This window comes from Gymnoscopelus microlampas (genome assembly GCF_963454915.1).
Source record: "Gymnoscopelus microlampas genome assembly, chromosome: 15".
Lineage (NCBI taxonomy): Eukaryota > Metazoa > Chordata > Actinopteri > Myctophiformes > Myctophidae > Gymnoscopelus > Gymnoscopelus microlampas.
Window position 1 is genome coordinate 51,006,700 of NC_139952.1, and position 12,844 is coordinate 51,019,543.

Consider the following 12,844-nt stretch of genomic DNA (forward strand, 5'->3'; position numbering starts at 1 on the left):
GACAACCGAAATACCCAACATTAAAACCGCTTCATTGTGGTGAAAGCACTCTGTAGTACAAGTTCAAAGGCGTCACAAAGAAAAGATTTACAAGCTTACAATGTGTTGCATCGTTGGTAGCATGAAGATGAACCTGTGGAATGTGGAAACACATTTCTTGGCAATATTTTTAGAGATATATTTTGGTTCCAAAGTATTGGACTTGACGGCTGAATAAAATTGCCATTACCAATGCTGTAGTACAGCTGAATATCCATGGATAACTTATTAACAACATATGTTTGTCCAAGCTCCAGATTCAATCATTTTATTGCAATTGCCACAGTTCACCAGTTGAGCTTCTTTACTCTGTTAAAGGGGAATAAAACCATAAACCATTATTATTATTATTATTATTATTTTGAATGCTGGTCTTTGCCAGCTTGTTTGTAAATCTTTTACACATTGTTGGTAGTAAATATGCCATATTTGCTCATTCTCACTTTATTCATTTCACACCTTCAACTGCTGGTTGAACATTGCTCTCTTCCTCTGTTCAGTCTTTCTGTGACGTCTAGTGGTGTTGACCGTTCCACACTCCACTCTGCCCCTCCCCCCACCTCAGACCTTTTTTCTTTTTGGGTTGCATTCCTGATCCAAAATAGAATATTAGCGGTGTCTGCTGTGGTAGAAAACCAATGCAAAACTATATTAAAGAAAAGTATATAAACTCCAAAACAACTCAGTGTAATCACTATGAGCCTACTGATGATCCAGGTTTAGAGAGAATGTTTTAAATATGGTTTTGCTCTTGTTAAGATTGGTTTCCTATTAATGTCAATTAGTCAAACTAGAGGTTGGGGCCGCTTCGTGGCCCTCACATCTACCAGTGATCCAACTGATATGACCATATATGGAGATCTCTATCTGTCAGTCCTTGTCCTTTTTATGGGACACTGCGCCTATGTCACACATGTGCAGTAGGGTGGACCCAGCGGCCAAAACAAAAGGTGGCTAAAATGTGCCTGAATAAAAAGAATGTAGTTTTATATTAACTGTACAATATGTAAGTACATTGACGGTGGGGAAAGAAGCCTAGGCATTAACCAGAGCACTGATCAATAGTCTGTGGCAAGTTAGGAGGCAAGTGGAGACCTCGTGTGCTGACCAACCCGGGACATACACCACAGCGTGGGCATTTTAATTAAAGTAGTAGGATATTGGATTTAGGTTCAAGAATGTCACAAACACTAAAAAACTGAAATCTCCATGAATTCAAGATTTAATTGATAGGGGAAAAGTATTTTTTGGGGTGAAATATTCCTTTAATGGAAGACAAAACTATATTAGTATACTCAGCATACTGTAGGTGAAGTGCACACATGTAACATGAAGGTAACCAACATTAATTGGACTCATCCAATCGCCGACAGACGACCCCAGCCTTAGTACACACAGAACAACAGGAGAACTCAAGTCCTCAAACTATTCATATGTGTCCTCTTTATGAGTTATTCTACCATGAAAACAGACCATACCATATGAGAAATGGACCATACCATTAGTGAAGGGGTGTACAGAGGATGGCTTTTTAAACAGTGAGCTTGGTTACTCAAATTACTTAAGCTACATAACATTAACTTCCATCTGTTGTTTTCTTCCCTGTTCTCTGATCATACTTAAACTGTTCATGTCTGTATAACTAGATACAGTAGGAGATCTCTTAGTTAACTTCCATGACAGTGAACTAGGTATAATTTGTTTTGATAGTCTCTTATTTAATCTGTATTTACAGACTTGTTGGCTGTAACCTCAGACAGACAGAGGTTGAAGTTGTGTCTTCAGCTCTCAGCTCTAATCCTTCTCATTTGAGAGAATTGGACCTCAGCCAAAACAACCTGCACTCAGGACTACTGGATCTGCTCTCTGCTGGACTGAAGAGTCTGCACTGTAGACTGGAGATTCTAAGGTAAGATACATCTACTCGATTTATTTTGATTAGGGGTGTGACTGTGCGCAGATATTCTGTTAACCTACTAAACGGGGCTGCCCCTACTAATCATATACAAAATAATATTAGTTTTTTGTATTTAATATATGTTTAATTGAGATATATACGTTGTTTCCCATATTGCTGTCATGTCCTAATAAAATGATGCTTTTAAGATGGAAAATAAGCAGGGGCCGATCACCTAGGGCTCGGGCCCCCACAGGAGACAGCGAGCACCCACTGGGAATGCGCTGGTCGGACAGATCTACAAGCTCACAATGCGTCGCGTCAGCGACGCATTGTGAGCTTGTAGATCTACTATTTCCGGTGCACGACCCCGTCGTACGACAGAGTATACATTGGGCTGTAACATGTGCAAAAGTGTCTGGTTACTATAGCAACATGACAAGTTGAGACGACATGTATTTCTGCTGCCATGCACCTGTCTCACTCTCTCACTGCCATGCACCTGTCTCACTCTCTCACTGACATGCACCTGTCTCACTCTCTCACTGACATGCACCTGTCTCACTCTCTCACTGACATGCACCTGTCTCACTCTCTCACTGACATGCACCTGTCTCATTCTCTCACTGACATGCACCTGTCTCACTCTCTCACTGACATGCACCTGTCTCACTCTCTCACTGACATGCACCTGTCTCACTCTCTCACTGCCATGCACCTGTCTCACTCTCTCACTGACATGCACCTGTCTCACTCTCTCACTGGCATGCACCTGTCTCACTCTATCACTGACATGCACCTGTCTCACTCTCTCACTGCCATGCACCTGTCTCACTCTCTCACTGACATGCACCTGTCTCACTCTCTCACTGACCAAAACTTGTTTAGATAACAAAGAATTGTAAAACATATCACTTCCATAGGATATTCTTTTACAGTGGTGGGAAAAGTACTCAATTTCTGGGGCGGTGTAGCTGCCCCCTATAAGTGAGTTTTGGACACCGACCAAAAGATTTGTATACCCCTAACCCTTCCATTGTTAATGCAAATCGATACTTTTGCAAAGTCAGCCAATCACATTACAGATAGTGTCATCACCACTAACTGTAATGTGATTGGCTGACTTTGCAAATTCAGGACTGTGATTGGCTAGCGAAACACATGACACATGTGCAGCCCTATGAATAGCAGTATGGACTTTAAAAAAAGTCATTTATCCTTTTTTTAAAGTGAGTCATGTTGTGATGACCACACACCGCCCACTTCACACTGGGTGTGATTTTTTTTAACTTACGTAAGTAAAAATATCAATACTTCAATGTGGAAATACTCTGTTAAAGGTAAAAGTCCGGAATTCAAAATAAAATGTTAAAGTACAAAATTATTGGTATCAAAATATATTTAAAGTACCAAAAGTAGAATGTACTCATCATGCAGAATGTTTCGTTTCACATGGTATGTATAAAATGTGTTAAAATCTTTTGAAAATAGCAGATCTAAAAGCTCACAACACGTCGCAACGCGTTGACACAGTACTTGAGTAAATGTGTCAGTATGTGTCCTCTTTATGAGTTATTCTACCATGAAAACAGACCATACCATATGAGAAATGGACCATACCATTAATGAAGGGGTGTACAGAGGATGGCTTTTTAAACAGTGAGCTTGGTTACTCAGATTTACTTACATTACATTAACTTTTCATCTGTTGTTTACTTCCCTGTTCTCTGATCATACTTAAACTGTTTATGTCTGTATAACTAGATACAATAGGAGATCTCTTAGTTAACTTCCATGACAGTGAACTAGGTATCATTTGTTTTGATAGTCTCTTATTTAATCTGTATTTACAGACTTGTTGGCTGTAACCTCAGAAAGACAGAGGTTGAAGTTGTGGCTTCAGCTCTCAGCTCTAATCCTTCTCATTTGAGAGAATTGGACCTCAGCGAGAACAACCTGCAGGACTCAGGAGTACTGGATCTGCTCTCTGCTGGACTGAAGAGTCTGCACATTCTAAGGTAAGATACAGTTACCAGCTTTATTTTGATTATGGGTGTGCTCATATATTCTGTTAACCTACTAAACTAATCGTTTTCAAAATAATGGTCATTGTATATATTATGTTTAATGAGATATATATGTCAGTCCTTGTCCCGTTTATGGCCATATATGGCTGACTGATCAAAGCCATAGAGAGAGATAGAGAGGGAGGGAGAGAGAGAGGGCGAGTGAAAGAGGTTAACGCCTGTCCAAAAAGCTCTCATCTCACAGTAAACACTTTAGTCTCTTCATTAAGGGGTTAAACTTGGTCACGTAGCTGTTTGTGGTGCTGGGTGCACTGATATGTGAACACATTTATAACGTTACATGCCAATGAAGTATTACCAAGGGAAGGGTGATTATCGGGGCCTGTCCCTCTGATCTGCACAGTGCTGATCACCTGCAGCAGGCATCGTTCACTTCCCAGTGCAGTGAGTGAATCTAGATACTCAAGATACAGACACACACTGTCTGTTTGCAAAAAGAGCAAAGTTTGGATGACTTTGTTTGATGGGAAAGCGTTGTGATGGAGAAATCACATCCAATATAAACACCTGGATGTGAATCTCCCATGTTACCTCGTAGGCTGCTGCCCGCTGCCTCTGTGATACGATTTTTTAAAGAAATAATCCTGTGTTTACTTTGAGGTGAGAACATGGAGAATGCAGGCCTACGTTTTCAATCACAATAATTTGGCTGAAGATCCATACTAAGAGTCATGTTATGGTTTAAACGTTAAGGGGAGCTGGTCAGTCAGTAGTGTGCTTCCTTCAGACCGGCTCAACTTGTGCTGGATCAAAAAGTATCTCACAGAAAGAAAACTAATATACAAATTCCAATATGGTTTCAGAACATCTTATTCCACTGACACTCAGGGCTCAGAATGGGCCCCAGGCAAAGCCCCTCATCTCCTCATTATTTTTTTCCTCATTCATGCATCCCTGAACACATACATTCAATGAAATGAACGAATGACAGAAAACCGAACAGACTTGGATTTGATTACTATACATTAGAGCTCTACTTGATGCATCATGTTATTGCTCAAATGGGCCACACGGTGGCTATTTTACAACCATATGCAGCATTTCAATACAAAGACTAACATATTCTTTATCATCACAATAAGAAACACATCATAAATGTATCTAAAACTAATAACATTTCAGCTTAAAGGAATACTTCACACAAAAATGACCATTTTCCTATCAATTACTCACCCCGTTAAGCCTTGAATTCAAGGATGTTCTCTTCTTTTTCCTTTTGTCTTTGCATTCCTGACCAATACATTAATATTTGCTGTGACTGCTGTGGTAGAAGACCAATGCAAAACTATATAAAATAATAATAGAAACGCCAAAACAGCTCTCACAGTGTAATCACTGATGAGCCTACTGGTGATCCAGGTTTAAAGAGAATGTTTTAAATATGGTTTTGCTCTTGTTAAGAAAAAAATCCATTAATTCAAGTCGTCATGGGGTGAGTAATTGAAAGGAAAAAAGTATTTTGTTTTGGTATTCCTTTAATGGAAGACAACATTATATTAGTATACTCAGCATACTGTAGGTGAAGTGCACACATTTAAACATGAAGGTAATCAACATTAATTCCAAACAAATGTTTAGTCATCAAAAAACAACTATATAACATTCACATAAAGTAATTAGGAATAATATAATATTATGTAAATGTTGACGCATTAAGATCCATGTTTGTTATAGATTAAGTTGGCTAGGAAGACACTCACTAGGGATGACACTGTACAAATTATACAGAATCAATACAACCATATAATACCTAATATTAAACTGTATATCCATTCTGTGAATACTTTAATATGCACACACCGACAGGGAACAAAGAACATGGTACACACGGAACAACAGGAGAACTCAAGTCTGTCCTCTTTATGAGTTATTCTACCATGAAAACAGACCATACCATATGAGAAATGGACCATACCATTAGTGAAGGGGTGTGGCCTACAGAGGATGGCTTTTTCAACAGTGAGCTTGGTTACTCAGATTTACTTACATTACATTAACTTTTCATCTGTTGTTTACTTCCCTGTTCTCTGATCATACTTAAACTGTTTATGTCTGTATAACTAGATACAGTAGGAGATCTCTTAGTTAACTTCCATGACAGTGAACTAGGTGTAATAATGTTTTGATAGTCTCTTATTTAATCTGTATTTACAGACTTGTTGGCTGTAACCTCAGACAGACAGAGGTTGAAGTTGTGGCTTCAGCTCTCAGCTCTAATCCTTCTCATTTGAGAGAATTGGACCTCAGCGAAAACAACCTGCAGGACTCAGGACTACTGGAGCTGCTCTTAGCTGGACTGAAGAGTCTGCACTGTAGACTGGAGATTCTAAGGTAAGATATGTATCTTACCTGATTTATTTTGATCAATTCTGTGTTATGTACTGTATTATGTGAATATAATATGAATGATGTGTTGAGAATGTATTAATAAGATCGATATTATGGGAACCCAAGCCTACCTCATGTCCTGCAATGCTGAGATACAAAATTACACTATCGTTGTTGGATGTATTTAGTCAGAACTTCTTCATCATCTTCTAGTTTTGATTATTTATATTGATATTAATGGGTGCAAGCGTCCATTCCAGTAATAGGGATTTCACTAGATGATCACCCTTTAAGAGGTTGTGTAGGTAGAAAGGTGATCTTGATGAGCATGTGGTATTTTTCTCCCTCCTATGAAACATCTTTCTGAACTCTGTAGATCTGAATTCTTAATACTCACCATTGTGATGGAGAAAACATTTTGGGTTGATGAACTTCTCATTCATATAGTTTATTATTTAGTCTAAAGCAGTGGTTCTCAACCTTTTTACACCAAGTACAGTACCACCTCAGAACATATTTGGCCGTCCAAGTACCACCATTATGATTGATGTAAAATACAGTAGTCTACACCTACGTCCCATCCTATTCAGCTATGCACAGTTCACACAGGAGGCAAATTAATTCCTAATGATATAATAACATATACAAATAATATATAAGAATATATATTGTTCACAGTTGTCAGCCAAAGTCATGCTGTAACAATAAGACTGGCACTTAAACACTTAAGTTCTCACATGACAGACACAGAGAGACAGACACAGAGAGACAGACACAGAGACACAGGCACAGAGAGACAGACACAGAGAGACAGACACAGAGAGACAGACACAGAGACACAGGCACAGAGAGACAGACACAGGGAGGCAGACACAGAGAGACAGACACAGAGACACAGAGAGACAGACGGAGACAGACAGACAGACAGACAGACAGACAGACAGACAGACAGAGAGACAGACAGACAGACAGACAGACAGACAGACAGACAGACAGACAGACAGACAGACAGACAGACAGACAGACAGACAGACAGACAGACAGACAGACAGACGGAGATAGAGACAGACAGACAGACAGACAGACGGAGATAGAGACAGACAGACAGACAGACAGGCAGAGACAGACAGACAGACAGACAGACAGACAGACAGACAGACAGACAGACAGACAGACAGACGGAGATAGAGACAGACAGACAGACAGACAGACAGACAGACAGACAGACAGACAGACAGACAGACAGACAGACGGAGATAGAGACAGACAGACAGGCAGGCAGGCAGGCAGGCAGGCAGATACGCACGCACGCGCGCACACACATGAGGCTTGATTTGTCTTTAATCCCAGCTCCGTGTGACACATCTGTGTGATTTTCTGCGTGTGACACACACTTATCCTCAGTAAAACAAATAAGAATACAAGCACTGGTCCGCCAAAAAAATGGGGGCGAGCGTGTTTAGGGGCGACTCTGCCGGTTACCACCGCGGCTGCATCACTGACACAAAGCCAACATAAACACAACGCTGAAAACGTAATCCTATCAATATACAGGGAAGGAAAACTTTTTTTGAATCTCATTTTCATATGAGATATCATGGTAAAGTTATAAATAATTCATATAAGTATTTTGATAGTAGCCTATAATACATTTTTATATTATTTTACATCTCAGTTCCTACTTTTTTCTTTTGGGGGGAGGTTGCTCTGCGTACCACCAGAGGGGGCCTCACGTACCACAGGTTGAGAACCACTGGTCTAAAGTGTAAAAAGGATCAAATAACTCAAGCAAGACCTGACAAAGACCTATGAGACACAGAGAGCAGGAACATCCTCAAACATTTAAAATGACATTCATGAGAAACAATAGGATAGCCTTGTTCATTTGTAGAAATTTGCAGATGATCTTGCAATGATTGTTTGATGGGAGTAACAGCATTGTATTAAAATCTGCAAATGCATTAACTATAGTGTGTTATGGAAAAATAATATTCCGTTCGGATGAAGTTTTAGATCATTTATTCGGAAGATTTCAGCAGAGAGACAGCATACAGCAACAATGAGGAGCTGTGGGCTGCACCAGCCTCCTAAACACCCATCTTACACAGTCTTTATACCCCACATTGTACCAAAGATACTATCCTAAATAGTCATATAAGGTATGAACTAAAGATATGAGAGGCACATACATAGCTGCACGAATACAAATAGCAATGACCATGTATAGTATCACATGACAGATTATTTGCTGACACAGAGAATAATGTGGAAATAGACCGTTGTATCAGTTGTTGAATGACAGGAACAGAAGCTTTGAAAAGGACCCTGCTGTGTGGCTACCATTCTAGGGCCAAAATACACATAGATACATATGTGATTTGGAACAGGTTGGCATTCTCAAAATAACCATTACAAGTGGGACAAGTGAGCTGAACTTTATCTGAATAATCTGTCTTTATTTTCTTTCTTGTTTTGTTTTGTTCTTGTTGTATATTTTTTTGTCTTTCTTTCTTTCTTTTTTCCTTTCCACCTCTTGGGTCACTAGTCCAAAACCATCACTAGTCCAGGTTCTCAATCCAGGAATAATGTATATTGTAACGTGTTTCATTTTTTGTTTTATTTTATTTTTATCTGGTGTTTCATTCTTCATTCAGACTGGCTCAGTGCTGCTTGTCAGAGAGATGCTGTGAAGTTCTGTCCTCAGCTGTAAACTCTCATCCCTCCCTAAGAGAGTTGGACCTGAGCCTCAACATGGTGAATGATTCAGTTCTGGAGAACTGCATGTGAGTAGACTTGGACTGTGTCCATGTTGGATAGTACAGTGAATGTACAGCGTTTCCCTCATGTGTCTCTTTACTGTGTATTCACTCTGACACAAAGTCATAAATAGATGCAAATATTTATGCATATTTAGTTAATACTTTAACCAACAAACAGATAAGGTTATACATTTGGTCTGAGCTACTTTTGAACATAGTATTTCATCAATGGGGCGTGGCATGGAGGTGATCAGCCTGTGGTTCTGTTGAGGTGTTATGGAAGCCCAGGTTTGCTTTGATAGCAGCCTTAAGCTCATTTGTATTGTTGAGTCTAGTGTCTCACACCTTCCTCTTGACAATACAACATCTATTCTCTGTGGGGTTCAGGTCAGGTCAGTTGTCTGGTCAGTTAAGCACAGTAATACCATGGTCAGTACACCAGTTACTAGTAGTTTTGACACAGTGGGCAGGTGGAAGTCCTGCTGGAAAATTAAATCAGCATCTCCATAAAGCTTGTCAACATACAGAAGCACAAAGTCCTCTAAAATCACCTGGTAGATGCTGTGTTGACTCCAGTGTGAAGTGTTCACTGTCAGTGATGATGTTGGGTGTCATCATGTCACCTGGTGTTGGTCCACTGTGTTTTATCAAGTCCAGAGTCAACACAGCATCTATCAGAAGATATTCAGATGTCTAAACAACATGCCATCTAAATAACATTATGTATGGTTGAGAAATCACAAGACATATCAAAGATATATCTGCATAGTAAACTTGCATTAAGAACAAGATATGGGGGCACGGTGGCGCAGTCGGTAGCGCTGTCGCCTCACAGCTAGAAGGTCCTGCGTTCGATTCCCGCAGGGGACGCTGTGGGCACTGGGGGCGTGTCTTCTCCTCCGCGTCATCAGCGCCCATACCCTAGGTGGGGTTGGCGAAAGGGCATACTCTGTGTGGAGTTTGCGTGTTCTCTCCTTGTTCCCTAGGGTAGGTAGGTACCCTCACAAAAACATGCAGTAATCCTGATCACTATACTGCCTCCCCCTGGCCAGCCGGGGCGTCTGATGGAGGGGAAAGGAACGGGTTGAAATAACGTGTTCCTTCCACGCGCTACATCCAACCACGGAAACTCTCCCCTGTCAGGTGACAAGAAGGTCAGTTGGCTCTCATGCACTGATGGAGGCATGAGCTCGGCCCTGGCCTCCCTAGGTTGGCAGAGGGAAGGTAGTGCCCAGGATTACATAGACAATTGACACTGGGTGTAAAAAATATGGTTACAAAATCGTGGGATAAAAATGTAGGGAAAAAAAGATATATCTGCATAGTAAACTTACATTAAGAACAAGATATATCTGCATAGTAAACTTACATTAAGAACAAGATATATCTGCATAGTAAACTTGCATTAAGAACAAGATATATCTGCATAGTAAACTTGTATTAAAAACAAGATATATCTGTAGGGATGTCCGATATTATCGGCCTCCCGATATTATCGGCCGATATTAGCATAAAAATCGATATCGGGAAAATATCGGTATCGTTTTTTTTTTTTTTTGCTTTATAAATAAGTTACAGGAGTTTTTACTGTATATGGTGTGTGTGATATGAAATTTAAGCTTACCCTAATCACAGTAATCCCCGCATATATCGGTATCGGTTGATATCGGTATCGGTAATTAAGAGTTGGACAATATCGGTATATCGGTTATCGGTAAAAAAGCCAATATCGGACAACCCTATATATCTGCATAGTAAACTTACATTAAGAACAAGATATATCTGCATAGTAAACTTGCATTAAGAAGGGATAAAGGAGAGTGGAGTGCTAGGGGTTAAGGTGGAGTCTGAGGAGGTGATGAGATCCAAACTGGGCAGCAGTGAGTATGTCTGGATGGGCTGCAGGGCCAAGATAATGATAGGAGAAACACTGTAGTGTCAGGTAGTGGAGACGTTGTGTTAGACAGTTAGACATTGATGCATTGTTGTTCTGTTTCCTACAGAGTGAAACATGGAGGAGAAGATTGTCTTAATCCTCAACTCATTACTCAACTCAGTACAAAATGTGAGTATCTGTCTGTCTGTGTCACAATATCACACATTAACATTTTATACACTGTTTTACAGTGGTGTAAAGTAACTAAGTCCATTTACTCAAGTACTTTCCTTATACACTTTTGAGGATTTTTTACTTTACCGAAGTATTTCCCATTCTCAATACTTTTACTTCTTTTCCATTACATCTCAGAGGCAAATATTGCACTTTTACTCCACTACAATTATTTGACAGCTTAGTTACTTTGCAGATTTAGATTATTATTACAACACACGCATGAAACACTTCAGCCCTATATACATTTCAGCCATTTGAAAATAATAATGAGTTATTTTACTTGTGTTACTTTAAGTATATTTTGATGACTGTACTTTTGTACTTTTACTCAAGTAAATTTTGATTACCGGACTTTTACTTGTAACAGAGTATTTCTACACTGCAGTATTGATTGATTGAAGTAAAAAATATGAGTACTTTTTCCACCACTGCCACCACTTTTCCACCACCATTTTTTACTCGGTTGGCCCCTCCCCAGATACTGTCCTGAAAACTCTTCAGTAGAGCTTCCAGGGAATTCAGGAGGTTTCTCTGCTCTTGGCCCGGTCCTTAACCCATTAAGACCTGGAAAGCCTATACATTGTTATACCTTTAAAACCGGGAAAGCATCTGTGTCATTTTACATGTTGTTATGTATATAACAACATGAATCTTTATTTAGTTTGAATAGAACATTTAAGTTTTTCAGAAAACCAAGGTCATGTGGGTTGACAGAAACAATGGACCTCATTCACTAACCTGGTCATAAATAAGGTGTATATCCTGGTCATAAATAAGGTGTATATCCTGGTCATAAATAAGGTGTATATCCTGGTCATAAATAAGGTGTATATCCTGGTCATAAATAAGGTGTATATCCTGGTTATAAATAAGGTGTATATCCTGGTCATAAATAAGGTGTATATCCTGGTTATAAATAAGGTGTATATCCTGGTCATAAATAAGGTGTATATCCTGGTCATAAATAAGGTGTATATCCTGGTTATAAATAAGGTGTATATCCTGGTCATAAATAAGGTGTATATCCTGGTCATAAATAAGGTGTATATCCTGGTCATAAATAAGGTGTATATCCTGGTCATAAATAAGGTGTATATCCTGGTCATAAATAAGGTGTATATCCTGGTCATAAATAAGGTGTATATCCTGGTCATAAATAAGGTGTATATCCTGGTCATAAATAAGGTGTATATCCTGGTCATAAATAAGGTTTATATCCTGGTCATAAATAAGGTGTATATCCTGGTCATAAATAAGGTGTATATCCTGGTCATAAATAAGGTGTATATCCTGGTCATAAATAAGGTGTATATCCTGGTCATAAATAACATGTATATTGGGATAAGTCAATTCTGACGTGTGATTCATGAAAGAGGGTTCAGAGCTGTGATTTGTGTGTATCACAGGTGTATCTCATTTGTGTTCTAAAGTCACTAGTGTGCTCCCGTGTAGATCCTTTGTATTGTTCCACGCCCCATTTAACACCATAAAAGGCAACCAGAAATAACCCACGTGAAGAAAAAAAAACAGATCTGCAAAATTACAAACGTGTCAAGTCGCACCACATTGACAACTTGTACATCTGTTCTGTCTGGAAGTGAGTCCCTCGATCACACGATGG

The 12,844-nt window shown here is 39.4% G+C and overlaps 1 protein-coding gene across 1 annotated transcript in view; it reads left to right on the forward strand.

The window, feature by feature from the left end:
* The window catches only part of LOC311061926 (NACHT, LRR and PYD domains-containing protein 3-like), a 106,732-nt gene that overhangs the window by 79,946 nt on the left and 13,942 nt on the right, over positions 1-12,844 (forward strand). The window contains exons 11-15 of the mRNA XM_084080632.1: positions 1,775-1,948; positions 3,790-3,954; positions 6,178-6,354; positions 9,006-9,134; positions 11,114-11,175. Coding sequence (XP_083936758.1) covers positions 1,775-1,948; positions 3,790-3,954; positions 6,178-6,354; positions 9,006-9,134; positions 11,114-11,175 — 707 coding nt within the window. The remainder of the gene's footprint in view (positions 1-1,774; positions 1,949-3,789; positions 3,955-6,177; positions 6,355-9,005; positions 9,135-11,113; positions 11,176-12,844) is intronic.